At 44.4% G+C, this 26095-nt stretch overlaps 1 protein-coding gene across 2 annotated transcripts in view; it reads right to left on the bottom strand.

Annotated features, from left to right (window-relative positions):
• Window positions 1-26095, bottom strand: part of CNIH1 (cornichon family member 1) — a 236682-nt gene that overhangs the window by 140101 nt on the left and 70486 nt on the right. For both annotated transcript variants that reach the window (XM_069637592.1, XM_069637591.1), the window contains one exon: window positions 8589-8701. In XM_069637592.1, the coding sequence (XP_069493693.1) occupies window positions 8589-8701 (113 nt within the window). The remainder of the gene's footprint in view (window positions 1-8588; window positions 8702-26095) is intronic.

A 26095-nucleotide genomic window follows, 5' to 3' on the forward strand; every position in this document is an offset into this window, starting at 1 on the left:
CAGGGATGTTTCAATGCTCCATATTGCACTTGGGATAATTCTGTAGCTGTATTTATTCCCTTACCTTTGACTGCAGATCTTGCTAATAAAAAGCAAGCCTGCCGTTATTGGCCGGGACCATATGATTCTCTGTTCCCCCTTATATCTTTGCTCTAACATAATCGCCCATGTGATATAAACTGTGGTGGCTCTAAATTGAGAGCTTCTGATATCCAGTCTGTTTGAATATCATTATAAACCTTGTAATTATTCACAGATGTATTACACGTGGACTGGACAGTAAAAGTTGGGCACTAATCTGTGACATACCAGTCTTTAGAACAAAAGGGAGTGAATACCAAGGGTGAGTTGAGATTCTTCTGTTAACACGATTCAAGGAGTTTTTTTTAAGAGCATTCCATACCACCGTTAGAATTATCACATATGTTGTGGTTACTTTTCGAAAATAACATTGTGGCTAATAAATTTAGGTGGCACTCTTTGACACCAAGAGATGAGACCTTGATATCGAGATTGGGAATTGAGGTGGTGTTATGTGATAGCCATGGTGCTGTGTTTGTTGTGGTTGGCAAACTCGTGTTATGCCATCCTAAATCCAATAGGTGGAATCTAGCAGCTTCCTAGTAACTGTGGTTCATTTTGTTGATCCCACAGGTTCCTTCCCAGACTGTTCCAGTTCCATGACACCTACTGCAGGGTGGTAATGTACCATGCCATCTACTGTTTTTAACCATTTTCCTCATTAAATTGGTTGTTGTACAATAAAATGCACCAACTCGTGAGGAGCTTAGACTGTCCTGAAGAATGTGGCGTCACTAAACCTAAGCCACTGAAACCGGTCGACGGTGTTTGTATCATCTAAAAGGGCTCCAACTTGCCCCCATTTTAGTTTTGAGCAAACCTTTTTACATTGTCCCACTTTCCATGAGCAATAAGTTGATTCCACATGGGAAGCGGGGATTGTATGGTCTTTGTGTGTGTTTGTGGGATTGGGAATTTATCCTATTTCCCGAAGTTGTGTCATTTTTACGTTTGAGTACCCCAGGAGCGGTGTGACAATCAATGGGCTATTAAAAATTGTCAATCCCATTAGATGTCACATGTTTAGTCTGAAGAGAAAAATTGACTCTTCACTTTCATGGGCTGACTCTCCTTTCAATTCCCTGGTTTTATTGGTAGTCTCTTCCGATTTAAGCCAATCGAGAAGAGTGGGCTGTGACTCCCAAGGTTGAATGTATTACATACTATAGAAGTGGCAATTTTACTCTTATTCTGTCACTAATAGACAGGCGTTGTAACACCGCAACCTAGTCAAGAGTGCACTTTAGGCAGGGATAGCACCCTTGTTTCGCTCTATCCTCCGGTCTTCAGCCACAACCTTGCTCTATTCTTCTTTGAATAGATTTGAGTCCACCCCACAGTAAAATAAGTAAAATAAATAAAACCTTTTCTTAGGGTTTGGTTCTACGATCTGGACCTACTCTTGGGTTTTTAGGTGATTGCTAGTAGCTTTTACACAGTTTTGTATTGTCCAACTTTTTGTGTTAATATCTAAGGACAATACCCTGTCTACTTATAGAAATTGCCCCATTGTTTGCTAATTAGCTTGGATATGACCAGCTTTTCCAGGAGCTTCCCCAAGAATGCAGTAATGGAAATTGGGCAGTAGTTAGCCGGACAGGAGGGATCCGCTGTGGGTTTCTTGAGGAGAGGATGCACAATCAAGTGCTTCAGGGTGGGAATGGAAAGATCCAGAGGCAAAAGAATGGTTACAGAAATCGGCAAGGGCCGGAGCGAGGGTATCAATGTGGTCCTTAATGGTTTTAGAGGTACAGGGATGGACCCGTTTTGATGAGGCTTTCATAGATCGGACTTGTCTAGCCACCTCATCCGGGGAGAAAAGAGGAAAGGAGAAGAAAGAGGGGGGTGGCTGAAGGAGGGTCAGCAAGCCGGGACAATGTCTGCCTTTATTGCTTTGAGGGTGTCCTTGATGGCTTCGCTGAACAACCCGCTGATGAAGGTGAACCAGCACCTGGATCACTGGCTGACAATGTGTAGCTTTCATCTAAGCTTGCTGCCTCAATAGTGGCTTGCTTGCTAGTGGTCTGAACCAAGAGTCTATGTCCATTGTGGTATCGATGGAGTGACGGGACACAGTTTCCCCTTCCTTCATGACTGGTCCAGCCTTCAGCTGCAGGTCGCTGAGTGTCTGCTAAATTAATTTGTCTATTTTAAACCACATCTCTAGGTTATATCTAGTTGTGACCCCAAGGACATTAGTGAGCTGTATTGTCAAATGCGGATGAGGATACTTTCTTTCTGAATGCTTCCTAATTCCCCATGCCCGGGGCAAAGTGAGTGGCCAGCAGGGGCTCTGTATTTCATATACAGTCAGGCCATGAAAGGCGTGCGCTAATAAAAGGAGTCTGTAGCATGAGGGCACCCGTTTGACAAACATGGTCTAAAATGGAAACGTTAACGGTGCTCCTGCACTGCGCGTCCCTCCTTTCATACAGAAAACACTATTTTGCTTTGGAAACAACCTGCAAGTGAAAAGGTGAAGCCGCATTCCACATCTGTTTGAAGGAGACGGTCATCGGAGGTGGTTGGAATCCCTGCCTTCTGCCTCAGGCTCGTCATCCTTCAGTATTATCTAGTCATCCTATTAATCCCTATATCCTTGTGTGCCCCATGTTCCTCCTCGCCCCCCCTATGATAAGAGGCTTCCTTGAGGATCATACTGGTTATATGGAACATTCCTGTTATATGGCTCATGGGGAATCGTATGCATCACTAAGGTCCTAACATTGTTCCTCTTCTGATGAGTATCTGGGTTCACATTATTGTGTAGCTGTAGTCCCAGGGGGGTGCTTGGGGTAGTCGAAGGGAAGTGCCCTTTTCCTTCAAAACTGGTATTCCGCACCAGTGAACACCACCCACCCCCATAGGTTTGGGCGGGGACCTTCAGGTTTCCTTTCTGTTTTTTTTCTGGTAGCCCTGAACCATGCCCTGGTAAAATGGGAGGAGGGCTTTTGGGATTGTTTATTCTCTGCCAGATTCTGAAGAGGAAACCAAGGCTAGGTCATCTTTATATGCACGCACCTCTGTCTGCCTTCCCGACTCCTGCTCATCCCCTGAGGAATCCTGCAACACCACTGTTTGCACTACTGGGAATTCGGATATTGGTGACGTTAGCGGATGACGCAGTTCCTGGATAGCCTTGCTCTTCGCAGTGTTGAAACCATAGTCGGTTGACTCGCCGTTGATTTCTCCATGGATGGTAATCCCCTGTGTGGACTGCTTCCCTGAAGACGAGGGGCTTGTGAATTAAGTGGTTGACCTTCCTGTGGACGACGTTGACTGCTTGTTAATGGACGGCTGATGCATTGACTGATGTATGAGGCCCGGATGATAGAAGGATTGTCGTTGCCTGGAAACTAACCATGGTCCAGGATGTTGACAGGGCCATGGATGGCGACTTAATGATGCTAAGTGCCATCTTCACCATTGACGAGCCACTTGCTGACTGTGGTCTTGTGGACGGGGACGCTGTAGAAGTATCCGCTGTCAACGTACCCGATGGCGATTCCATACTTATCGACGGTCATTGGTCACACCAGGTGCCCCTAACATTGGTGGGGTCTTTTAGTGAAAGCAAGAATCAGGGAGGCCCTAAAAGGTTCCACAGTAGTCCGGGCCAGGTCAGAGCCTTTCGCCCATTTCCCCAAGTGATACCTTGTCTTCTGTCTGTGCCCGTTCTTAGTGGGGTGTTTGGCCCTGGACTCTCTTCCTCGAGTGAACCAGGGGCAGTACGGGGGTCTCCTAAACAGATTACTGCACCGCACCTTCACTCAGGAAAAGAAGAAGTCGCCTCCTGTCCTGAAGTGTTTAATGTGAACATTTTCTGCAGATCCTGCAATCTTCTGGAATATGGTTTGGGTGCAGGTAGTAGAGGCAATATTCATGAGTGTCTTTGAGGAAAACCTTTCTGTAGCATTTATCACATTTCTTGAAGATGTCTTGTCAGTTTTGGTAGAATCTTGAGGCGCCATTTCTTTTTTTTGTCAAAATCCATTTATTGAAACATCGATTAACATTAAATTCATTAACAAATCAATCAGTGGCAATATAATTTGATTACAATTAGATTACAGCTAGGCGAACAACCACCCTAATGACTCAACCATTGGGTCAGCCAATGACCTTCATAAATTCATAAAGTTCAACTTTAGTCGCTACAACCTCAATTAAAGCAGTGCCTTAACCTTTTGTTATAGTGCCTTTATGATTCTTCTATTGAGTGCAGTTCATAGGTAGTAATGAGCTGATCTGCGGCAGTCCTGCTTGCTTTCAGTTAGGCGGTCGCCCGTCTCCATTACTCATCCAATAGGTCGGCCTATGAGGCTCATAAGATTCTTAAAATTCTACATTAACCACTGTGCTTTCAACTTCAATTAAATTAACAATGCCTCAACATTTCATTTTAAAATTTTTATGATTCTATTAGCGAGAATAATTTGTAAATAACCTTCAGGGTTGAAGTATTGTGGCTTTGTGTGCTGTAGCTGGAACACGAAAAGTAAAAGGACAAAAAGGACACAAAAAATAAAAAAATAAAACAAAAAAATAAATAAAAAAAAAAAACACAACTCACCCGCGGTACCCTTGGTTCTGATTATTACCCCTAGTGACCCTTGACGTTCCCCCATACCATTCTTGAGCTAATATTTTCGTTCCCCTATCCCGAGGCGCTATTTCTTTAGTCATAAGGTGTGAGGTAAGGCTGCACTTGATGAAAGATTAGAGAAAACATTCGGACTAGCTTAAGAAAAACGGTATCCAGTCGTATTCTCGGTATGAAACGATTTAAATTACAGAGCTCTAAATATTTCCATATTCATCTATTTCGTGTATGATAACACGTAGAGTGGAAGGTGAATTCGGGAAATGGAAGGGCGGTGCAGGGGTGTCCCGACGTAAATATGCATTTCAAGTATATGAAGAAATATTGCTCGGTTTGGGAAACTATTTGGAAGATGGAACACGCATTAATAGCTCCGTCTTGTTATTCTAGAAAACCCCAATAGGTGGCACTCCCAGATCGACAGGAAACAATATGTTTTCAATTCAAAATCAAAAGGAAAAGGAAACAGAAGAAAAAGCATTTAACACTTTGGAGGTGAGATGGAGGTCGGTGAAAGAGCCTTAAAAAGATAAATCAGTATTTTAATAGCCAAATATTTTCGATGTGATTTAATTGCAAACGTATTTTTCTGTTGTTGTAAAGACAGACCTGAGCAAAGCAGAGGAAGTGCTGAAACGTTTTGCAGCAAAACTTTGATTCAAATGAAGATATTCAGAGAGATGCTCACACTGAAGGGATTACAAGTGGGGAAAACAAAGGACTCCGACTCCCAAGCACACGACGTGCAGTAAGAAGTGGAAGATGGCCTCCTGCAGAGGAGCTTTATGGCACAAGCACAATGAGAGCGATGGGCTGCACATTCAAACTTTCGATAGCTTTCACATCGCTTTTCTAGTACCAAGTATTCCCACCCTGGCAATGGGGAATTATTCAGAGCACGTCACAGAGAGCCAGTGTTGGAGAACCTTGTCTAACTACAGAGAGGTCAAATATAATCCATGTCTAGTATCTAGCTTACAACACCTAGGTATATCGTTTTCAACATGCCAAATAGATTGGACAACATTTCTTGTATCCCCATAGGTTCAAACCCTTCCTTAAGAAATGCTAACCAGTCTATTAAATAGTTATGTTCCAAATGTAATCTATCCTCAAACGTAGCCTTCTAGTAGCCAGGCGCGGAGTTAATCCAAATGCGCACCAAACAGAGAAAAGCCCCCCAGGTAACGGGTCCTATTCCTCACCCCTACAGCCACTACCAGAAGATTGGTTTTCTTCATGGGCAACAATAGGAACATTAGCAAATACCCAGAATTCCGCTAGGAAGTCCCTTTGCCCTTCGCCGAGGGCTTACCTCACGAGTACACAGACCTACTGGACCAACCAGTGCAGGTGTTGTGGTTAGAACACTTCTTAAGTGGAATATTTGGCTGGCAAATGTTGGTACATGAAAACAATTATTCTGTTCTTTTGTAATGAATTGCAAGCAGGAAGATGGCCCATGATGCTTCTCCTCACATCTATGCTTTAAAGATGAGATGGCAGTAAAACGTCATTTGGTAGAGATGTGTGTGCGCTTCGGTACAGTTGCAGACCGTACAAGGCAATGCATGGACAAACCTCTTTGCATACCTACAAAAAGCAATGCCTTCTAGATTGCGCAGGATAGCGCAGGGGCAACGCGCTGGTCAGACCATGCAGAGCAACAGAGGTTCGAATCCATCATTCATCGTTTGATTTTCTTAACACTACAGGACAGAGGGTTATCAAAAGTTGTGGCAAAATGACAGAGTGAAACACAACTGTGGAGACTTGGGGAGTTAAAACACCTTGCATCCAAAGTGAAATGATGCAGAAAACGGTTTTACCAGAAAGAGCAAGTGATTTCTGTCATACAGCAGAAACATCCAACATATTACAACTGTCATTCTGCACCATTGTGCGAGACCTTTTTAACCTAATTTTCATTACCCACCAATCAATTTCAGTATTTTTCCTTTTTTAATAAAGGGTAAGTGAAATGGCACTTTGTTGTTTCTGTAGGTAGTTAAAATGGCACGCGTAACTGTATGTAAACAACCTGGTTGAAACTGCTTGGAATAAAATGAAAGCAAGATCGAGATTTTATCTATATTGAAAAAAGTTACATTTTTCTGGGTAGAAAAGTGGCCCAATACCCACCACATAGACAGGAATATGTAGTGTTTATGAATATTGATGAAAATCTGACGGAAAATGCACACAATTTCACCAGCACTCTAGGTTTTAGTGTTTTTGAAGATGTGCTGTGACAAACTGTCCCCAAATGAGTTTGGGCCAAGTTGTGGGAAATCCAAATCTTGGATTGTTTATGGTTCTCGGTCCAGGATCATCAAAAGCTCACTTTAAGGGGTTCAATGTTGCAATAGCCAATGAAAAATAGCCCATCGTTAAACCAAAGAGGCACACAATTAAGAGGCAAAGAACTCCCACACATTTGATATAAAATGTATTGCAATTAGGAAGAAAGGACAAATAGAAAATTAGCCATCCAAGACAATTTTTTTCTAAATGGAATTTTTGCCAACCATTGCATAATGTTTCTAATTGAGGAGGTTACAAGATGGACATGCCTGATAAAGCTAGCAACTAAAGCTAAACCCCAAAAATGTGGTGAACCCTTCGGACACCACACAATTCTCTTCAGGCCCACATCAGACCGTGGTCTCAGTTTTGAAATCTCACTTTAAGAACTTTCTCAAACTGTTCCCTTTTTCTGGTCTCCACCAAAGTTTGCAAAGGCCTTTTTAGCCTGTAAACTGCAGCCACACGGTATGTGCTGTGAATGTAGACCTTTGAAATGGTTCTTTTCAATTCCCCTCTTCTGCTCCATTCTTCTTCAGCAGTGCCATGCTGCCATGTCAAAACTGCATTCTTCTATTTGACGCACTGAGCTTTAAGCAAACGCTATTTTTACTTCGGGTTATTTTTCATTCGCTATTCTAAGTGTGTGCCCTTCAAAGAGAGACACTGCGTTGTAGCATGGGGGGAGAACCCAAGTCTGCAAATCCACATAAGTGCAAGCTCTTTCTTAAAGAAATAACAAGTCATGCTCTTCCAAAAACGGTTCTAAAATGAACCGGTGGGATATTTTGCCTTGTGCTTTATTCTATTAAGCTGAATATGTACTCATGTAAAAGGCTATATGTGTCTGTATGTCAAGATCTTATATTTTGCATTAATCCAAATACCCTTAGCAAAGAAGGGTAGTGGAAGAGAAAAGAATTGTGTGTAAGATCCAAACAGACCTGACAACACTAAAAAAAAAAAAAAAAATCGGTGGAAAGGTTGAATTAATCCGACCCATGACATTGCTCTGGCAATCCCTGTGCATACTTTTTTTAAAAAATTTTTTAACACCTCCGTTATAGAAGGGGACCAGCTAGCTATAAGGAAATCAGTCTCGGCCCCCTTCTGTAATGGCACAGCAAGGCTAATACATGAAAGCTGCTAAAGAGATGCCAGCGGTTAGGATTCATTCATCACTCTGTGCCAATGGTCAGTCTCCTCAAGCAGGAGCCGGGCTCTCCAAACATGGTGGACTTGCGCACTGCGCCCTGGGAATGAAGCTGCTAATCGCGGAGGTTTCCGAGTTGCATGTGTCCTCCCTTGTAACAGGGACCTGGCGAAGCAGCTTGAACTGGACGGTTCCCATTGGAGTCAGGGAAAAAAAAACGGTTTGCATCTTACGGTCTCATTCAGTCATGGCCTAGCCGTCTAAAAAATGATGGAATGGAAGCTGCTCAGGCCATTGGCAGTAGTTGTGATTAACTCGAAAACTTTCCATAAAATACTTTTTGGGTGTTGGGATAGATTTTTACCAAGTCAACTACAATATGCTGGCTATTCAATAGTTAGTCACCTCCAGTACCTAGTATCAGTAAACATGAATGTAAAATATTACCTCCAAATATGGTATGCCAAGAGAGGCATATTGAGTCCCAACGTAAGCCATTCGGCAGCACATAGGAACATGACACAGAAGAACGCATGGATGAGGTACTCTGGAAGTACAAGCTGCAAAACAAAAAGGGAGAAGAGGGCCCTGGATCAGCGACTTGGAAACATTGTGCTAGTTCACAAAGAGAAGCAGGTAGTAATCAACATTTACTCAAGGGGACACCAGCACTCGATTGACCACAAACAATGTAAACACATCTGTTAAGTTATACAAGGTGGTGGCATACGGTACAGACGTTACTGCGGCTGCACTACAAGTACAATACAAGTCATGGGAAATGCACAGTTAGGTGTTAATGCAACAGTGACTATTTATTTTATTTATAAAGCTCTGAAACAGAAGCCCTGAGACGGACATACAAAACATGTACAGCATATAAGAACAGTGACTAGTCCATACATTTTGTCAGTAAGTTTTGATTATACTGTCCTGAACCTGAATTTCAATACTACGTATTACAGAGAATTGTGTTTTTCGTTAGAATGTATCTAAATGCTTCAAAAATTGCTGTATAAAGATTCAGAGACCTGCACATTGTATAGAGGGAGTAAGGAACTGCTGACATTAACCCTCCTGCCCCCACACCACTTCACATTTGATTTAATAAAACACTCATCAAGCCAATATTTTCCACTGCGTTCACTCGCACTCTCCCGTTAGTATCACTATTGAAAATCCTTAGAAAGGAGGATGGGAAAGTAGATGTATTTATCCCGAGTGTCAAAAGTTACATTTCTGATTTTGTAACAGAATTACATTTGTTGAGTTTAAGGTAGTTATGCTCCTTTTAATTTGTCCTTTTAATTATTAAATGTTTCCCTTTTTTTTGTTAATTCGTGTTCTAGTATGACATTTCACATTGAGGCATGTTGATTTGTCAGCCATTCCAGTTATTGGTTTCGGCGCATATGGTGGCACAGCATTGCTAACAACAACTAAGAAGCATGGGTGTTCAGTAGCAGGATATCTGATTGACATGGTAACTGGAAATGCTCAGGGTTAGATTTTCTCCGCACTGGAAAATGGTGTGCGTTCCTGGGTCCTTTTAACCAACGCGTGGGTGTTTTACAATGATTCTCCCAATCAGGCGTCTCATTGGAAAGCACGTTCTTTCATCTGCCTTCTGGTGTAGTGATCCTTCCTTTGCCTACCCACCCCTTCTTTGCCAGTGTGTCAACACCAATGGGCATTCCTGCTTGAGAGCGTATAGACACTGCCATGCCGAAAATAGGTGAGTTTGATAACTTAAAAAGACAAGCGAGAAGTGATTTAAAAATCAATGTTGCAGGCACCAGCACACTTGTGTCTGTTATTTGTTGAGACATTGAACACTGCGACTGGCACCTAAGTCTACTTAATTAGGCTGACAGAACAGACCATGCCATCCTGCTCAACCGGCGCTGTGAATACCTGGGTATCACTGATCAGCCCTCCTCCCACCTGTGAGGCGAAGAACCTCAGGGTTGTCTTCGACTCTACATTCTCCTGATCCCCTCATATTTCCAACATCTCTAAGAAATCAAACTTCCAACTACAACTCCTCGGAGGTATTCTCCATTTCCTCTCCTTCCCCCAGAAGCTCACTGTCTCTAGAGCTCTGGTTCTCTCTAGGCTTTACTACTTTAACAGCCTCTTTAAATCTGCCCGCCTCGACTCTCTGTCCTCTGCAACTCTCAGCTCATCCAGACAGGACTGCAAGACTTGTCATTGGCCTCAAGCCCAGGTATTGTATCCCTGCAGCACTGAAATCTCTCCATTGGCTCCCAGGATCAAGTTCAAGACCCTTTGCACTGTCCACAAGGCCTTCCGGGGCCTGGGACCAAAATATCTCCAGCTTTCTCTTCTGTAGTATCTTCCTACTCAAGCTCTTCACTCCTCCACCTCCAACTCCAACTCCTTGAGGGTCAGTCGCTTTTCCAAGCAACGAGTTGGGGCAGATCTCTCTCTTCGGCTGGCGCCTCTCTCTGCAACAGCCTCTCTGAACCTTGAGCAGAACCACCTCCGGTTCCGGAAGCATCTCAAGACTTTCCTCTGCTTCTGCCTACTCTCTTCCTCTTCCCTGCTGATCTCCTATCTGATACTGCACTGGTTACCGGGCTACCCTCTGAATCATGTGCACAGGTCCCTGCCCTACCATTTGCATACCTGCACTGTCTCTTAGCAACCTTAAAGTCCTCCCCACCTGCACTTATCTAACACTTGTTGTCTGCACTTAACCCCTGCACTGCCATCTGCTGGCCGCACTTGGTCTTCGATGTTCGGTCCTATGTCTTGCACTTGCTCCTCCTCCCCTTCCCCTGGCACTTTTCCCCCTCCCTCTCTCCTGCACTTGCACAATCTCACTTGGCCTAGTAAGATCATTGTCTTGTCTCCCCCCTGGCCCCCGCCTCATTGCGCCTTGAAACAATTGTGTATAGGCGCGCTATAAATGTCATGTCATCACACTAGAAATGACACAGCCTAAACGATTGTGCCCCCCCCCACCCACTCCAAAGGTGCTCTTGACACCCCATCCTTTCTCTAGTGATGGTGAGGAGGAACGCCCCTTGATGATAGGGGCTGCATCAACATGTGGTGGTGGGAGGAGCCGATCCGGCGATGAGAAGGTAGATGTAGAGAAAAAAAACCTGCGTTTATATGCAGTATGTGCGTGCGGACATGCCAGAAGTTCTACGTGCATGTATATATGCGAGTGCATGCAGACATGCCAGAAGTTTTACGTGCATGTATATATGCTAGTGCCATAAGTTCTACGTGCATGTATATATGCGAGTGCCAGAAGTTCTACGTGCATGTATATATGCGAGTGCATGCCAGAAGTTCTACGTGCATGTATATATATATATGCGAGTGCATGCAGACATGCCAGAAGTTCTACGTGCATGTATATATGCGAGTGCATGCAGACATGCCAGAAGTTCTACGTGCATGTATATATGCGAGTGCATGCAGACATGCCAGAAGTTTTATGTGCATGAATATATGCGAGTGCCAGAAGTTCTACGTACATGTACATATGCGAGTGCCAGAAGTTCTACGTGCATGTATATATGCGAGTGCATGCAGACATGCCAGAAGTTTTACGTGCATGTATATATGCGAGTGCCAGAAGTTCTACGTGCATGTATATATGCGAGTGCATGCCAGAAGTTCTACGTGCATGTATATATGCGAGTGCATGCCAGAAGTTCTACGTGCATGTATATATATATATGCGAGTGCATGCAGACATGCCAGAAGTTCTACGTGCATGAGTGCCAGAAGTTCTACGTGCATGTATATATGCGAGTGCATGCAGACATGCCAGAAGTTCTAAGTGCATGTATATATGCGAGTGCATGCGTGGGGCATGTGAGTGGAAATATTTGTCCGAGTGACGAAGAGGATCGTCTGTTAACTCTTTTCTTTAATTCGGTTTTTCTCCATGTCCCGAATTTAGTTTTTGTTGAAAACCGGTGCTCTTAAGGGGGTGTGGTTGGTTATCAGTAGAGTTTGGGGGTTCGGAAAATAGCCCTTCTCACGCAGCACCCTCCCCCTATAAAAATAGTATAGTTGTATAGCATTTATTCTTCCCAAGGAACGCTTCAAGGCGCAGTTTCGAAACAGAGGGGCAGAGGGAGGGAAACAGGGCCTCGGGCCCCAATACGGCGAGCGAGGAGATCCACATGACGGCGGTCATATAGAATGTTCCGTGATGGCAAGTAGGGGATGACCCCAAAAATTCTCTTTAGCGTAACGGGAAGGATAGAAGGGCTAGGTCTGGTGCTGCTGAGCAGGCTTGGGGCAAGGGCCCAGGGAATGGAAAAGCAGAGGGCCGCAGCTTCTTGTAGTGGGGGTCAGGGGACGTTCACGGCAGAGCTGTGTGTAGTTCGGGTTCTTGGAACCGCAGGGGCCACTGCTGGTCTGTGTAGCCCAAGGTGCAGTAGAGCAACGCGCCCCTATTGAGGCGATTTGGCAGAGCTGTGGATGGGTGTTGGCTATTGAAAGTGAAGGGCCTTGGCAGGGTGGGGTTTCTGTTTTAGGTCCAGTGCTGGAATACTGGTCCGAGCTATAGGGCCTTGTTGGATGCGTTTGGCAGAGGCAGGAATACTGCAGCGTGAATTGGCACACAAGCGAATGGGCTCTGATAGAATAGCGAAGTGCTGCAGGCAAGAAATGAGGTGCAGCTACAGTGTTAGCACAGCAGGGTTCATGCTGGGCAGGGTTGAGGCGCATCAACAGAGATGCGAGTAGCCCCTGTTGCTGGTCTATAGTGGGGTACTGAAAAGGGGGGAAAGGAGGTGGAGGGTTAATACCACAACAAAGAAGGGAAAACACAGGTTTTTCCGATTACCCAAAACAATAAGAAGGTGGCATTGCAGTGGAAAGTTTCAGATTAACGGCATTTTACATAGTTGCCTCGCTCTTAGACTAGTGAGCCGTGGGGATGGGCCATAGTGTGGGACACGGCCTAAAGCCATGATGGGCCTGCTAGCAAGTGTGAGCTTTGCAGCAGGGATTGGCCTCTGCGCTCAACCGTTGGGCACAGATGGGCTACAAGCATGGCTGGGCTGCAGGGCTGGAATCGGGGGCACTGGCAGCATAGGTTAGCGGCGCACCCCAGCTCTACCCTTTTGCACCCGTGTCGATGCTTTCGCGACCCCGGTGTGGGACATGGCGGTCAGGCTTACTTTCCGATGCGCGTGCGCAGACCTTCATCACCGGCCTGCCCTACACCTGGCGTGACACTTTGCTATTGTAGTCATGCTGCGTGTTCTGAGTAAGGCGAACAAGTCTTCCCCAAGTGCTGTGGTGCGTAGAACAGTCTCTCCAAATGGAGTGACTAGAACAGTCGTATTGTGCGTTTTAATGCAGCATGGGGAAAACCCATTCATTGCTTTGGGGCTATTGAAAAGTTGAATCCCACTGGTAAACTTTCCAAATGGCTGCACAGAGTTTCGGTGTTGCTGCATTTTGGTGGTGTGAAACGCCACCATAACGCTGAAACCATTGCTGCAGAGAAAGGAGAAAAAAGGTGGGTTTAAAGAAAGAGGCTGAATTTGGCATAACAACTGGCAATGCGTTACGCATGCAGAAGAAAACGTACACTTTGCTACTTTAAATGGTCTTCCTCCATTTAAACCAATGGTTATAGGATTTACATGGGGATTTAGGGTTCCTATCACGTGTTTGCCGCATCAGAATGTGTGTTCAGCGTCATCTGTGTGCATCCAGTTGCTCCGTTCACAGCAGGCAGAGCTCCTCCAGCAACAAAGGTTACACATATGCGTGTGAGGACATCTGTAGGGTGTACATATAATGTGCTGCCTTTGGCCTTTGCGGTCCTATATTTTAGTGCTAATCTCAGTGTTATTTCGCATGAGGACATCTGTAGGTTGTCAGTGGTGCAGCACCTCTCCAATAACATGTTCTCAGGATGTCCTCATAAAAAATTATATTGGACAACGACCAATTTGCTTAACTTTTTTTTATTGTGCATGTCAACAGTGCAGTATTTTATTTTCAATTTGCTAAAACAAAAAACTGCGCCATTCCTTCCTCCTCGAGCGCAGACATTCCCTCTCTCCCTTGCACTGTCATTACTTCCTCCCCTTCTCCTGTTATTCCCTCCCCCCTTGCAATGTCATTATTCCCTCTGGGCCTTGCCCAGTCATTCCCGTTATTCCTCCCCCCATTGCGCAGTCATTCATTGCCCCCGTGTAATGTTGATTGCCTGCATTCATCTATTGATTTTTTCATTCTCCCTCGTGTCGCAATTTTTTTTTTATTTCTTATGCCCTCCCCCCCCCTCCCACAGTGCTTCTCTCACCACCCAGAGTGGCCCTTCATTACCTCCCATGCTGTCATTTCTTCCTCCCCGTGCACTCATTCCTGGTTTATGGTCTTTCCATCGAATTTTTGCATCGAGAGACATTTCCATCAAATTTTTTGCATTGAAAAAATGTGCATTGAATGCATTTTTTATGTTTATTTTTAATGGAGCCTCCCTTCCAACCCCCAAAAACTATTTTTAACCCTTTACCCCTAAAAAACATACATTCAATGCATATTTTTTCGATGCAAATCCCTCAATGCAAATTAATTCGATGGAAAGTCCATCGATGGATATACTAGATACCCTAATTTCCTTTACTCCATGCTAAATGTACAATGCAATAAGTACAAACGCCAAAACTATTGGCATTGCCAATGCTCGTTTTTTCAAGGTAACCAAAGCATAGCACACATGCCCCATTCCACAAGGCACAGGGACTCCAGCATCACCTTTCTCTACCACATCTGAAATGAGCCATACCAACATGGGGCACAGACGTTCAACCTTGACGCCATTCAAAAGTCCCATCAGATCTTCCAAGGAGCCGGAAGGCGACATTCAGCACCCACCCCCCCCCCCCATCGATAACATATGTAGGTGGTACAGAGTGCATCAGAAAACCCATAATGCACAAAGTAAATGTACGCGACCCCGTAAAGAGCTGCGGTGCGGACATAATCAGCAGGCGCCCCTCTTTACAAGGCCACTGTACCTGCAGCCCAGAACGTGCAAGTGCAGGGAGAAGAGGGGAGTGGGGGGTAGGTGCTGGAGTTTCCGCGCCCATGGGTGAGCTGCAGATGTAAGTGCCTAGTGTAGTAAGTGATATGCGGCGTGGAGCTGCATTAGGTAGGTAAATGCAAGCCTACAGGATGAGGCAGGTCGGTGAGGCAATTGGGTGTGGAAGGCCAGGACCCCAAAGGGCACAGAAGGGCCCTGGTCACCAATCACAGCAACTGAGATTAGCAGAGGAGGAAGAAGGTAAGGAGGAGGTGAAGAGGAAAGTCTTGAGGAGCTTCTGGAATTTGAGGAGGTCCTGCTCAAGACGAAAAGGAAGAGGCAGGCGGTTCCACAGGAGGGAGCCAGCTGAAGAAAGACTGGCCTGCAGCCCTTCGTTTAGCTAAACGCTTTACACACAAAGAGCTGGTGCCAGAGGAACGTAGACGTCTAGAGGGAGAGTAGTTAGTAAGAGAAAGTTGTAGATAGTTGGTCCCAGGCCACAGACAGCCTCGTGGATGATGCAGAGGGATTTGAATTTAATCCGTGCAGCAACCAGGAGCTAATGAAGAGTTTCTAGGGCAGGGGAGGCTGCCCTATTCTGGATTAGCTGGAGGGGACGTAGAGTGGAAGAGGGTAGATTCAGGAGTAGACTATTGCAATAGTGGAGCCTAGAGAGAACCAGGATTCGGGTAACAGTGAGCTTCGGGGAGAAAATGGCGAATTCCTTTGAGAATGAAGAGTTGGGACGTTGCCATCCCACTTTCGAGTGTGCGGGAGGAAGGAGAGAGAGGAGTCAAAGAGGACTCCAAGGTTTCTGGCTTCAGTTGAAGGAGAAGGGGAGAGCCCATAGAGGATGGCCAGAGTGAGGGGAAAAAGTATTGGACGGGGCGCCTGGTTGCTGCCTTGCCCTGCCCAGGTAAGTACACTTATATAAACAATACAATTGAGCAAGGTCAGAGGTCTAGATGCTGAGTTAGAAATACTCACTCCTGAGTTTCAAAAAGGAACTGGGTGGACAAGTTTTTTTGAAAAAATACTGCAGTTCTTATTTAATTTGTATATGCAGTTAGTATAGGAGTACGCATGAATCTTTGAGGCATAGGATATTCAACATTAAAACATACATGGTGTAGTACATGAATTATACAAATCAAATGACAAATATTTGAAGTGTGTGGCCAGTGCAATGCAGAGGGCCTGGGGAGGAGGAAAGGATTGGCTAGTTCCTTGCAGATTTTAAAGAGTTCAGCTGAGTTGTTGGATGCACCGAATACAACACAAAGGTTCCAATGTATGGTCCAGCTCAAAAGTTCAAAAAGGCCCTATTCATCACATGTCTGTCCCTAGACTGGTATATCGTATTGCATAATTTTTATAGTGTGAACCTAGCTTTGGAGCAAAGGAGTGCTGTGCAGGCCATAGAGAAAAATAATGGTAGCGAGAATTTAACAAGTCATCAAGTAAAAGTTAGCAATAATTGTCACCGTGCAATATGCAGATGCATTGTGCAAAAGATGGTCAGAATCTAGGTAACACCAATGTGTTATTGGAAGAGACAGGTCTTTAATCAATTCCTAAAATGAAGGAGGCTTCAAGCAGTCCATAGCGCCACACGGATGGTGTTCCAGAAGACTGGTCCAAAGCATGAGAAGGACTGATCACTCATTTTCATCCTGGTGATGGTCTTACTGCGAGATGGCCGTGTGCCCCCCCAATGTTTTTAGTTTGGCTTTCAGGTGGGCTGTAGTACCGGTTGCCTTGTAGGTGGGCCACACCGTTTTGAAACAGATCCTAGCCAGAATGGGAAGTGAGTAATTTGCGCAAGGTGGAGGTGATGTGCACATATTCCCTAGAGATGGTGAGCTGCAGCTTGGTGGGCCACTTCAAACAGGGCCAGGTGAGCATCGGGGAGCCCTGCAAAGAGGGCGTTACCCCCGTCAGTATGCAAGGTCATTAGGGCCTGCACCATCATTTGGAAGTTCAGGGGCAGGAGGAAGGCCTTGCTCTTGCAGAGTAGAGAGATCTGATGCCAAGCATTTAGAACTTTTTTGTGATGCGTTATTGGAAGGATAGATTGCTATCCATAATGAAGCCTAGGGATTTTCCTGAGTGGGCGAGGTGAGGGTTGACCCGATCCAAGCATATTTCATCCAGCCACCTTTCAGTGGGTTCCTGCTTGTACAGGTGGCCCATGAGCATGAATATTGTCTTGGGGTGGTGGGGGTTAAAGCTTTCAGTAGGCACTGGTCACCCATGATTGCAAGGCATATGTGAAAGCAAGCAATATTTTCTGTGTTCTTAACCTTTTGGGACAACTGTCTATCATCTGCGTACTGTTGTATCGCAATGTAGGGGTCATATAGGAATGAGCCCAGCAGTTCCATATAGAGATTACTAATAACTAAGAAGAGAACGGAACACCGAGGACCAACACAGCAGAAGGGGCAACATTAGTGCCTAAAGGAGACCTTCTGAATATCCTGGTGCCTGCCAGATAGGTAGAATGTGAACAAATTCAGCACAGTGCCAGGTAAGCCCATTATTTGTGCAAAGAGGGCGAGCTCTGTGTGATAGTGGACTGCATCAGTTTAGGGTTGTCTAAGTGCTACATTTGCGTCCGAAACCGGATTATAATCCTAGAGAGACCAACCTGCTTGATTTTTTACAGTAGTTGGTTAGCAGCTACCTACTTGATGACTTTGCAGATAAATGGGAAAAATGTGATCAGCAGGTAGTTTGCTAGGACTTCCAGGTCGAGTTATTGATTTTTATTTTAAAGGAGTTGCAGTATTGGCTCTGTTTTCAGGACAACTGAGACTGTAACCACTACGAGTGGGCATGGACTTTCCTAAGAAAACATTCGTACCTGGGGAGGGTGAGCCAACCAATCTAGTGACTGGAACAGCGGGCGAGAATACACAATCCCCGCTCACTGTTCCAGCCACCCAAGGCCCTTCTTCGGGTGGCGCTTTTTTTCTCCCAATGTGGGGAGGCAACAGGGAGCTGCATTCGGGTCTACCAAAGCTTGGGCTGGCAGGCCGTTAGGGCCCATGCCCGTTCCCCAGCCAGGGTGTGAAAGCTATATTAAAACGGCAAGACCAGTAGATTTACTTTTTTCTCTTTAAAGGATGGTGGCCTGGAATATGTAGTGGGTATATAAAGGTTGATTTTAAGGATGCAAGTGTGTACAAGATGTCCTCTGGCAAAAGCGGGGAGAAGTTGGTCCAGGGTTGAATATAGGATTGCAGGCAGTAGAGGGAACGGGAGGGAGGTCGGTCAGGATTTGGAGCCTGATGGTATCAATCTTGTTGATCAAGAACTTTATGATAACCTCAAGCTTCTCCTGGGATTCAAGTATCTTGGAGTTTGGTGCGGGATGCAAGTAGTGTTAGACTGCTTAAAAAATGGTTTTGTTCCAGTTAGAGGCTGCAGTAATGGTAGTGGTGTAAGTAATTCAGATATCGGGACCCACCAATTAAACATAAGGCCTTTAGGGATTGACGGGCCTCTGGTTAGTGGGCTTGTGTCAGCATTTCTCAAGTGCTCTACCAAACAGCTTGTTGAAAAAGCTAGAGAATTCTAGGGGGGTTGGAGGGGGGTGGTTTGGTTCTGGTAAGGCAGAAATGTTCTGGATAAAAAAAAAAAGTACCTGCCACTCCTTTGAGGTCTGGCTAAAGGTTTCTAACAGCAAGGTGATGGGAGGCTGGATCAGCTTACAATAAAATTGGCCCTTATGTGAAGCCAGAGTTGGGGGGATTAGATTGGTAGGCAGAAAGTGGTAAGAGCAAGGTGAGTTGTTGACTGGGTTACTCACAGTCTGGATTCCTCCTCACTTCTCTGCTTTCACTCAAGGTCTTGGCTCTTCGTATCCTCTCTGTGTCTCTGAAAAACACTGCAAGTCACCTCCTCTCCTGTGGTAACATGTCCTCACAAGTCTATTGTGCCAGTGGAGTCTCTTGCCTGCTTCAGATAACTTATGTGGATTAGTTGTATGGGGTTGTCCCTGCCTTTTCTACGTTCACCGGGTGTCCTTTACGTCAAACACCATCTTGAGGCATTGCTTTTATCAACAGTTCTCACACGAGTTATTTGCAGTTTGGGTTCTCCCCTCCTCACTCTGTTTTCTCCCGATGTTCCTGACCCTACTCAGTGTTTGGCTTGCATGTATTAATAGTTCCACGTGGGTTACTCGCAGTCTTGATTCGCTTCCTCTCCTCTGCTTTTATCAGGATCTGCTTTATCCACCACCATTTTGGTGGGCCTCTTGAATGTTTTGTCTTTTTCTTTCTTTTTCACTTCCTTGTTAGGCCACTACAGGACCTACAGGACTACAGGAAGTTTCTCACAGGACACTGCTAGATCATCAGCTTTTCTCCATCGCCTCTTGAAAGTTACCCCTTCACTCATCCATCATTAAACAGTGGGTATAAATGTGAAATCATCTGATTTTTCAAACCTTTGTGATAACCATTCGAACCAAGAGTCTTGCATAATATCAAGGTGTTGGTGGATGGATACATGGTTTTCTCAAAGTCCGATTGCTGCAAGGTGTTACCAGAAATAGCCACACTAAAAAAACCTAAACATTAATGAACCCTGTGGCATTCAAATTACAAGAGTAACACATACGGAGTACCTTACCTCAAGAGAGTATCAAACTATTACATGAATACAATAGACACTGGACAAAGCTGGATGAAATGAACACTGTAAAGCAGATTTAAGGATGCTAATATATCGCTTTAAAATATATGAATAAGGAAAGGAATGTGGTAGGTGCTTCAATATTCAAACCGCAAAACAAAAATCATATCTGGGATACAAAAGAGGTGACCAACTTTTACTCATTAAAAAAATATATTAAAAAGGGAACTTATTTATTTTACCCCTCTCAATTCCTATAATATCTACTGAAACCCTCAATAGATTACAATTACCAATCACAGAAGACAGCCTGTGAAGCAATACAATAAATCTTGTGTTTAAGGCGATTGGACCAAACTAGGGATGTGCACAATTTTTTTCCTGTCAGTACCAATTGTGCAAAGTCCCAGATTTCAGAACTATGAAAAGTTGTAAAGTTTCCCCATTCCCACCCGTGTCATGTTTCCCGCGCCATTCCTTCAGTTTCCTACCAATTGTCACTTTGTCTAAAAATCAGTGCAGGCATGTATGTGTGTACAGTTATTAAAAATGCAATTTTGCTGAGAATGAAAATGCATATAACCCCTTTTGCTGAAGGTTACTACTGCCAGAGTACATCATTATTGTTATTAGTGTATTTATTGAGCACAGACCTGACTTTGGGAAGCAACAGAACGCTTTATAATCATAGGCGGAAAACATGGCGAAGGAAGCAGAGATACAGGAAGCAGTATGTCAGAACATCACTGAAGCAAGTGACAGAAATGGAGATGACGATGAGGGTAATTCGGCAGATAACTGCTAAGGTTAATGATCATGAAACCGGCTTGAGGCAAATAGAAGCGTCATTACGGTGCCCGAGGGAGAAAAGTTGTGAAACCTAACAGCTTAAGCTCATCATATTTCTGGAAACTCATCTGCACATCACCAATCCACACAACCTCGTCATAGAAAGGGCATATTGGTCGTTGATCCCCAAAAAGACAAAAGGTGAGCGCTCTCGATCAATTGCAGGTAGAAAGCTGCATTTAAAAAACAAGAGACCAATCCCTGCGTGCTTTAAGTGTGACAAAGTGATAGTACAACTACAGTGACTTCTCACTATAAAGTATGCTACAAAGAAGAGTCTTTAACAAAATCTTTCATCTCAAGAACAGCTCTCAACTTCAGTATTACCTAAAATTCTCAGTGTTGTATCATGGACAGACAGTGCACAAGTTTCCCTCACCTCAGTAAACTATAAACCATACGTTTTCAAGAACATGTTCTAGCGTCATGTAAACAATCTCGTAAAGAAATAGATTAATTCTCCCCCAATAGTGATGATTTACAGTAAATCTGGTTGAACTATTTAAATGAATTATTTTATATTTATTGTAGCTTTGGTCATGCAATCAATTAACTTTGCAAACAAATGGTTTTTCATGTTTTCTTTGTAATGTATACGTAATTATGCCTCGATGTTTATTAGCACCCTCGCGGGGGTGCCAGACAATCAGGTGGCTAGGAACGTGGGCTTCAACCGCCAGTGAAAGCCTGCGTTCCATGCCACCAGACGCCAGCAGCACCCACCTTTCTGCCCTCCCCCACCCCCACTTATTTCGGCTGCGGCGCTGCACCATCCATTCTGCTCACAACAGCCACCATGGAAAGGTAAGAGGGGCTCTTTTCCATGGAGGCCATCTTTGTAAAGGATTTTCCTTCGTACAACGGGACGCTGTGGCAACCCGGGGTGCTAATAGCCTTAAGCCCCAGTTCCAAGGGCTGAAACGGGGGTTAAATGCCTAGAGCCCTCGTTATCCTTCCATGCTTCAGTTGGGTCGATAACTTGGGCTGCCAGGCTGTTAACCCCTGTTCCAGCCCTTGGAACGGGGGCTTAACGCCATATAATCTCTAAAGGTCTATTTTTTCACCTATACTCACTCCATTAGTAGTAACTTGTTGTAAAACATCAATATATCCTGCATTTGCGGTTACATCATGTCTTCCACCAAGGCTGACCTTTCAGCACTCATTCATTGTGAAACAATTGTTTCTTTATACAGTCTTTATACAGGTTTTGCAAAAGTTTTATATTAATTATACTACTTTAATGTTCATGACGGGACAAGATTATAACTGAATTGAACAACATTACATTTTTCTTGAATCAAGTATCTAAGTCTACTAAATTCAGTGTATTTTCCATGTATCCTCCCAGCTCTCTTTTAGAAAGGGAGTTACCTAATTGTGTTATAAATCTCTATACAGCTTTAGTAGCTGTTAGTGTTCCAACTTTCATTGGACATTTTTTTCCGTCACTTTACATTAGGAAATAACACCAGTGTTCTGGAAGCAAAAGAGTATTGTGGGTCTGGAAATACTACCCACAGACCACTATCAATAATTAGAATTAAAAAAACATCCTTCCCGATATCCTTTACACATCTGTTCTAAAAAATAACACCTTTCTTGAACATACTTAAGCTATACTGAGGTTTAGATCAGGGAGGTTACAGCAGGCCCAACACAAATTAACACAACAGGTAGACTTGGCTCCGATGATGATAACTTACATTCCCAGTGATTTTCTTTTCAAACGTAATATAAAAAATCTGTGCTGAATTACACAGTTACTTTTTATTTTATTGTGTTTAGCCTACAAAAGTAGGCTTGTCACAAGTGGAAAAAATACAGATGATATACAAATCTTAAAACAATAAAAATAACATTTGATCAATGGTACAGTAGTACAAGGTATATTCAATTAATCCTTAACGCCAGCAAAACCCTGGGCCAGTAGAATCTGGGAATTACCGAGTTTCCCCACCCCTTGATGAGCGGCCGTCAGATGCGAGTGTAACAGCTCTAGTGCGATTCTTTAATGGTTCTGAGGAACCACTAAATGTATCAGGGTGAGCCATCTCGCTCAATATTTCCTCAATATAACGACCCATTCTTCATGGAGAAAAAACACCCAGCCTGGCTGCGTCCAGTCGCTTTGGTGGTTCGATCCCAGGGACCATGCTTAGAAACCTTGGGTATGACGCGCTTTATAAATAACCTATCATATCATATAGGGAGGTTGGCTTCTCCCAAAACCCCTCAGACCCCTCTCGATTTCTCTTCGTTCCTCAACCTCTTGGGTAGGATCCCTTGGACTATTTTCTCTCCTTCTTTAAATGTGCAAGATTATTCCCATGGTTATGGATTAGGACTTGTATATATTCCCTAAAGGCAGGATCTATTACCACTGCCATAACATCTCAGCTATATCTCCATGCCAGTCCCATTTATGAGGCTAGTCTGATATAGGTATCGGGGGGCATGCGAGGGGGAGTGGAGAGGGTGTCGGCGCTAGTGTGCAGAGAGCGAGTCCGTGGGTATCAAGCATCTCATTTGGAGGAATGGAAAGATCCTTGGTGCTCTGTAAATCATAGCCTATGGATTCCATAGTAGCCTATGGATTCCTTAGTAGCTACAACAGAGGCCGTAGCCCTTGGGTTTTACTTTGTGAACAGTACAGGTCTATGGCGGGTCGGAAGAAAGGAGTCGGACACATTAAGGAAGTTACTTCTCTTTAATGAAATTATATGTAAAAAGGCCTATATTTCCCTGTTACTAAAGGGATTACCGTACCCATCTAAATAACGAAGGTGCTCGTCTGTCATCAGGAATTCCAAATGTAACAGTCCTACGTCCCAAAACCTAACTCTACCTCACCGTACCACTAACGTGAATAACTCTAAAAGGGGCCAAAAGAATGTCTCTTCTCTTGGTCGTTTACTTCTTGCCTTCCTTCAAGGGGCTTTCTCTTTCAATCAGCATCTTGTATGCTGGGATGACTGATACTCAAATGTCTCGGTTTACAATATGTGCTTCCTTCAATTCTCTTCCCTAATGGTCACTTGAAACTTCACCCAGTAGCTCCTATAGCTCTTCAGATAGGCTTGTGGGTGTTGTAGTGTCTTTAATGCCAGGCTTATGACCATTTTTGACTTTTCGTATGTGTGATTATGCAAAGTTTCTCTCCTTCTCATATAATGCGCCTGCAGCCTCCTGCCTTACCCATTCTCCACTGTACCTCTTTTGATGCAGGGGAACCTCGCAGGGCTCGATGAGCAGTCCAGTTTCCCCGATTCCTCTTCTCTAAATGTGGTCTCGGTGTCTCATTCTCGGTTCCGCAGCAGCGGGATGCTGTCTCCGGGCAGCAGGGAGCTTGTAGCACTGCCTCCTAGGGCAGTCTCTGCGTCGTTAGCTGGACCGTTAGTCCACCACAATGCAGCTGTGGTCACACCAGCACTTGGTGCAGGACTTCGCATTCGGGCAACAGTTCTCTCGTTGCAGGATTCTTCGGCTCTCCGGTGTCTCAATCTGGTGTTTGCCTGTTCGAAAGCCGCAGGCTCTGTGATTTTGCTGTGCCTCTCCAAGGGGTATTGACGTCAGGCGGCTTTCCCCTACTTACCATGCTCTCTCTTCTCCCAAGAGCTACTCGTCCCAGTAATGTACACAACTCTTTTTAAAGAGACATTTCTTTTTTCGTTGTATGGTTGATTTGTTCCTATTTTGCTGGAAGCCAAATATAAGAATGACAAATCCGTCTTCATAGCTGGCAGTCCCTATAGGCAGATATGGTATTGGGCCTAAGTGTTTCCTCATTGGAACAGGAATGCTTGTCGCCTAAGGGAGAGGAGGTGAAGGGATCACTCGAATTGTGGTACCACTTGCCCATATCACTAGGGAGGGTCTTGGGGCGCAGGCTCACATCTCTGGCTTCAAAGTGGGTGGTTCGCCCTAGGGTAGATGGGACAAATGCCCATGATTCGTCACAGTATCTAAATCTCATACTGTAAACTAGATTGAATTTTGTAGGGCACTGTGCATCATAGTGAAGATGGAATGTTGTAGGGCACTGTGCATCATAGCGAACACTTCTGAAAATGTACATATCGCTTGGCCACATGTTTTTGATGGAAAACCTAGTTTTGTGACCTGCTGCCTAGATACATCTGTGTAACTGGTGCTCAACCCATGAGCTGTTCCCAAACACTTGGCATTCTTTCTCATCACTGTTTTGCTTTATACCAGCTACCCAGAAAGCGAGATGCCTGCAAACTACAAAATTTGATCTAGTTTTCCCAGTTGTTTGCCTGCTACGCCATTCACTTTGCTTAGACTTTTTTTTCCTCTTATGTAATGAATACACAAAACTAACTAGATGTTTACGCAAAATAGCAATCAATAATTCCATCCAGTCTGCAAGTCTACTGACGTACTGCAATTCCATAAGACTGGAGTTAGTCGCCAGAGCTCGCTTTGCTCTTCAATTAAAATTGCATTATAGATTATCACCTGGGGGAGCTAGCTGACCAATCATGAGGCTGGGAACGCAAGCAGAATCTTCAAGCAGCCGTCCGCATTAATGCCGGCCCGCTTCACCTTGTCATTGGAGGCTGTTGCCCAGGCAGAGTCGCCACTGCAGTTCCTCAACTCTGTCATCCCCCGGCAATCCACCCCACAAGAGTTTACCAACCAGCCCCCCTGCCCACTCACCTGCACGTCTCCTGGCCCACTGCCATGTCCTGGAAGAAGTTATTTCCAACCGTGGACATGTGTGTACTTTTATTTATTTTATTTTTTTTTTTAAAAGGGAATTTCGCAAAGCCTGTTTCCCTTAAAAACAATCAAAAAAGTAGCAGCATCCTAGATGTGACTTGTGGTTTTAATTGCGATAAATACCATTTTTGTTTAGGCATGCGGAGCTAGACTACTGAGCTTGGACCTACCTGGCTCGTGTTTGAGGGCCATTACCATCCCTGCCCTCTCCCATAAGTGGCATTTAACACTATATTGAAAACAGTTGATATTAAGAGACCGGGGGAGCCATCTTGTCCACCTGAAGTTGATAACCCTGCCTGTGTGTCGCAACACAATATTACATGCGTCTACAGCTACGGCTTTATTTTAACATTGTGAAACATCTGCTTTACACAGCACATGATCGGGCAAGTATAAAGTGTACGTGACACTGCCCTGTGTCCCACGGACTACTCCCCAAACTACACAGAGCCTCGCACTGCCGAATGTTTTCAGAGCCTTTTTATCATATCTTTATTAGTGTATTTTCATTCAGCTTCCCTTACAGGCGCTCAGCACACAAATGTCACGTCAAACAAACACAAATGCTGTATTGTTCATTGTTTTAGGTCTTGGGTATAAATACCTTCTGGTGACATTAAAATATTAGAACACAATTGCTAATCAAATACGTTTGTTCTGCTAATCAAGACATTTT

The sequence above is a fragment of the Ambystoma mexicanum genome, chromosome 14 (assembly GCF_040938575.1).
Source record: "Ambystoma mexicanum isolate Mex_15411 chromosome 14, UKY_AmexF1_1, whole genome shotgun sequence".
Lineage (NCBI taxonomy): Eukaryota > Metazoa > Chordata > Amphibia > Caudata > Ambystomatidae > Ambystoma > Ambystoma mexicanum.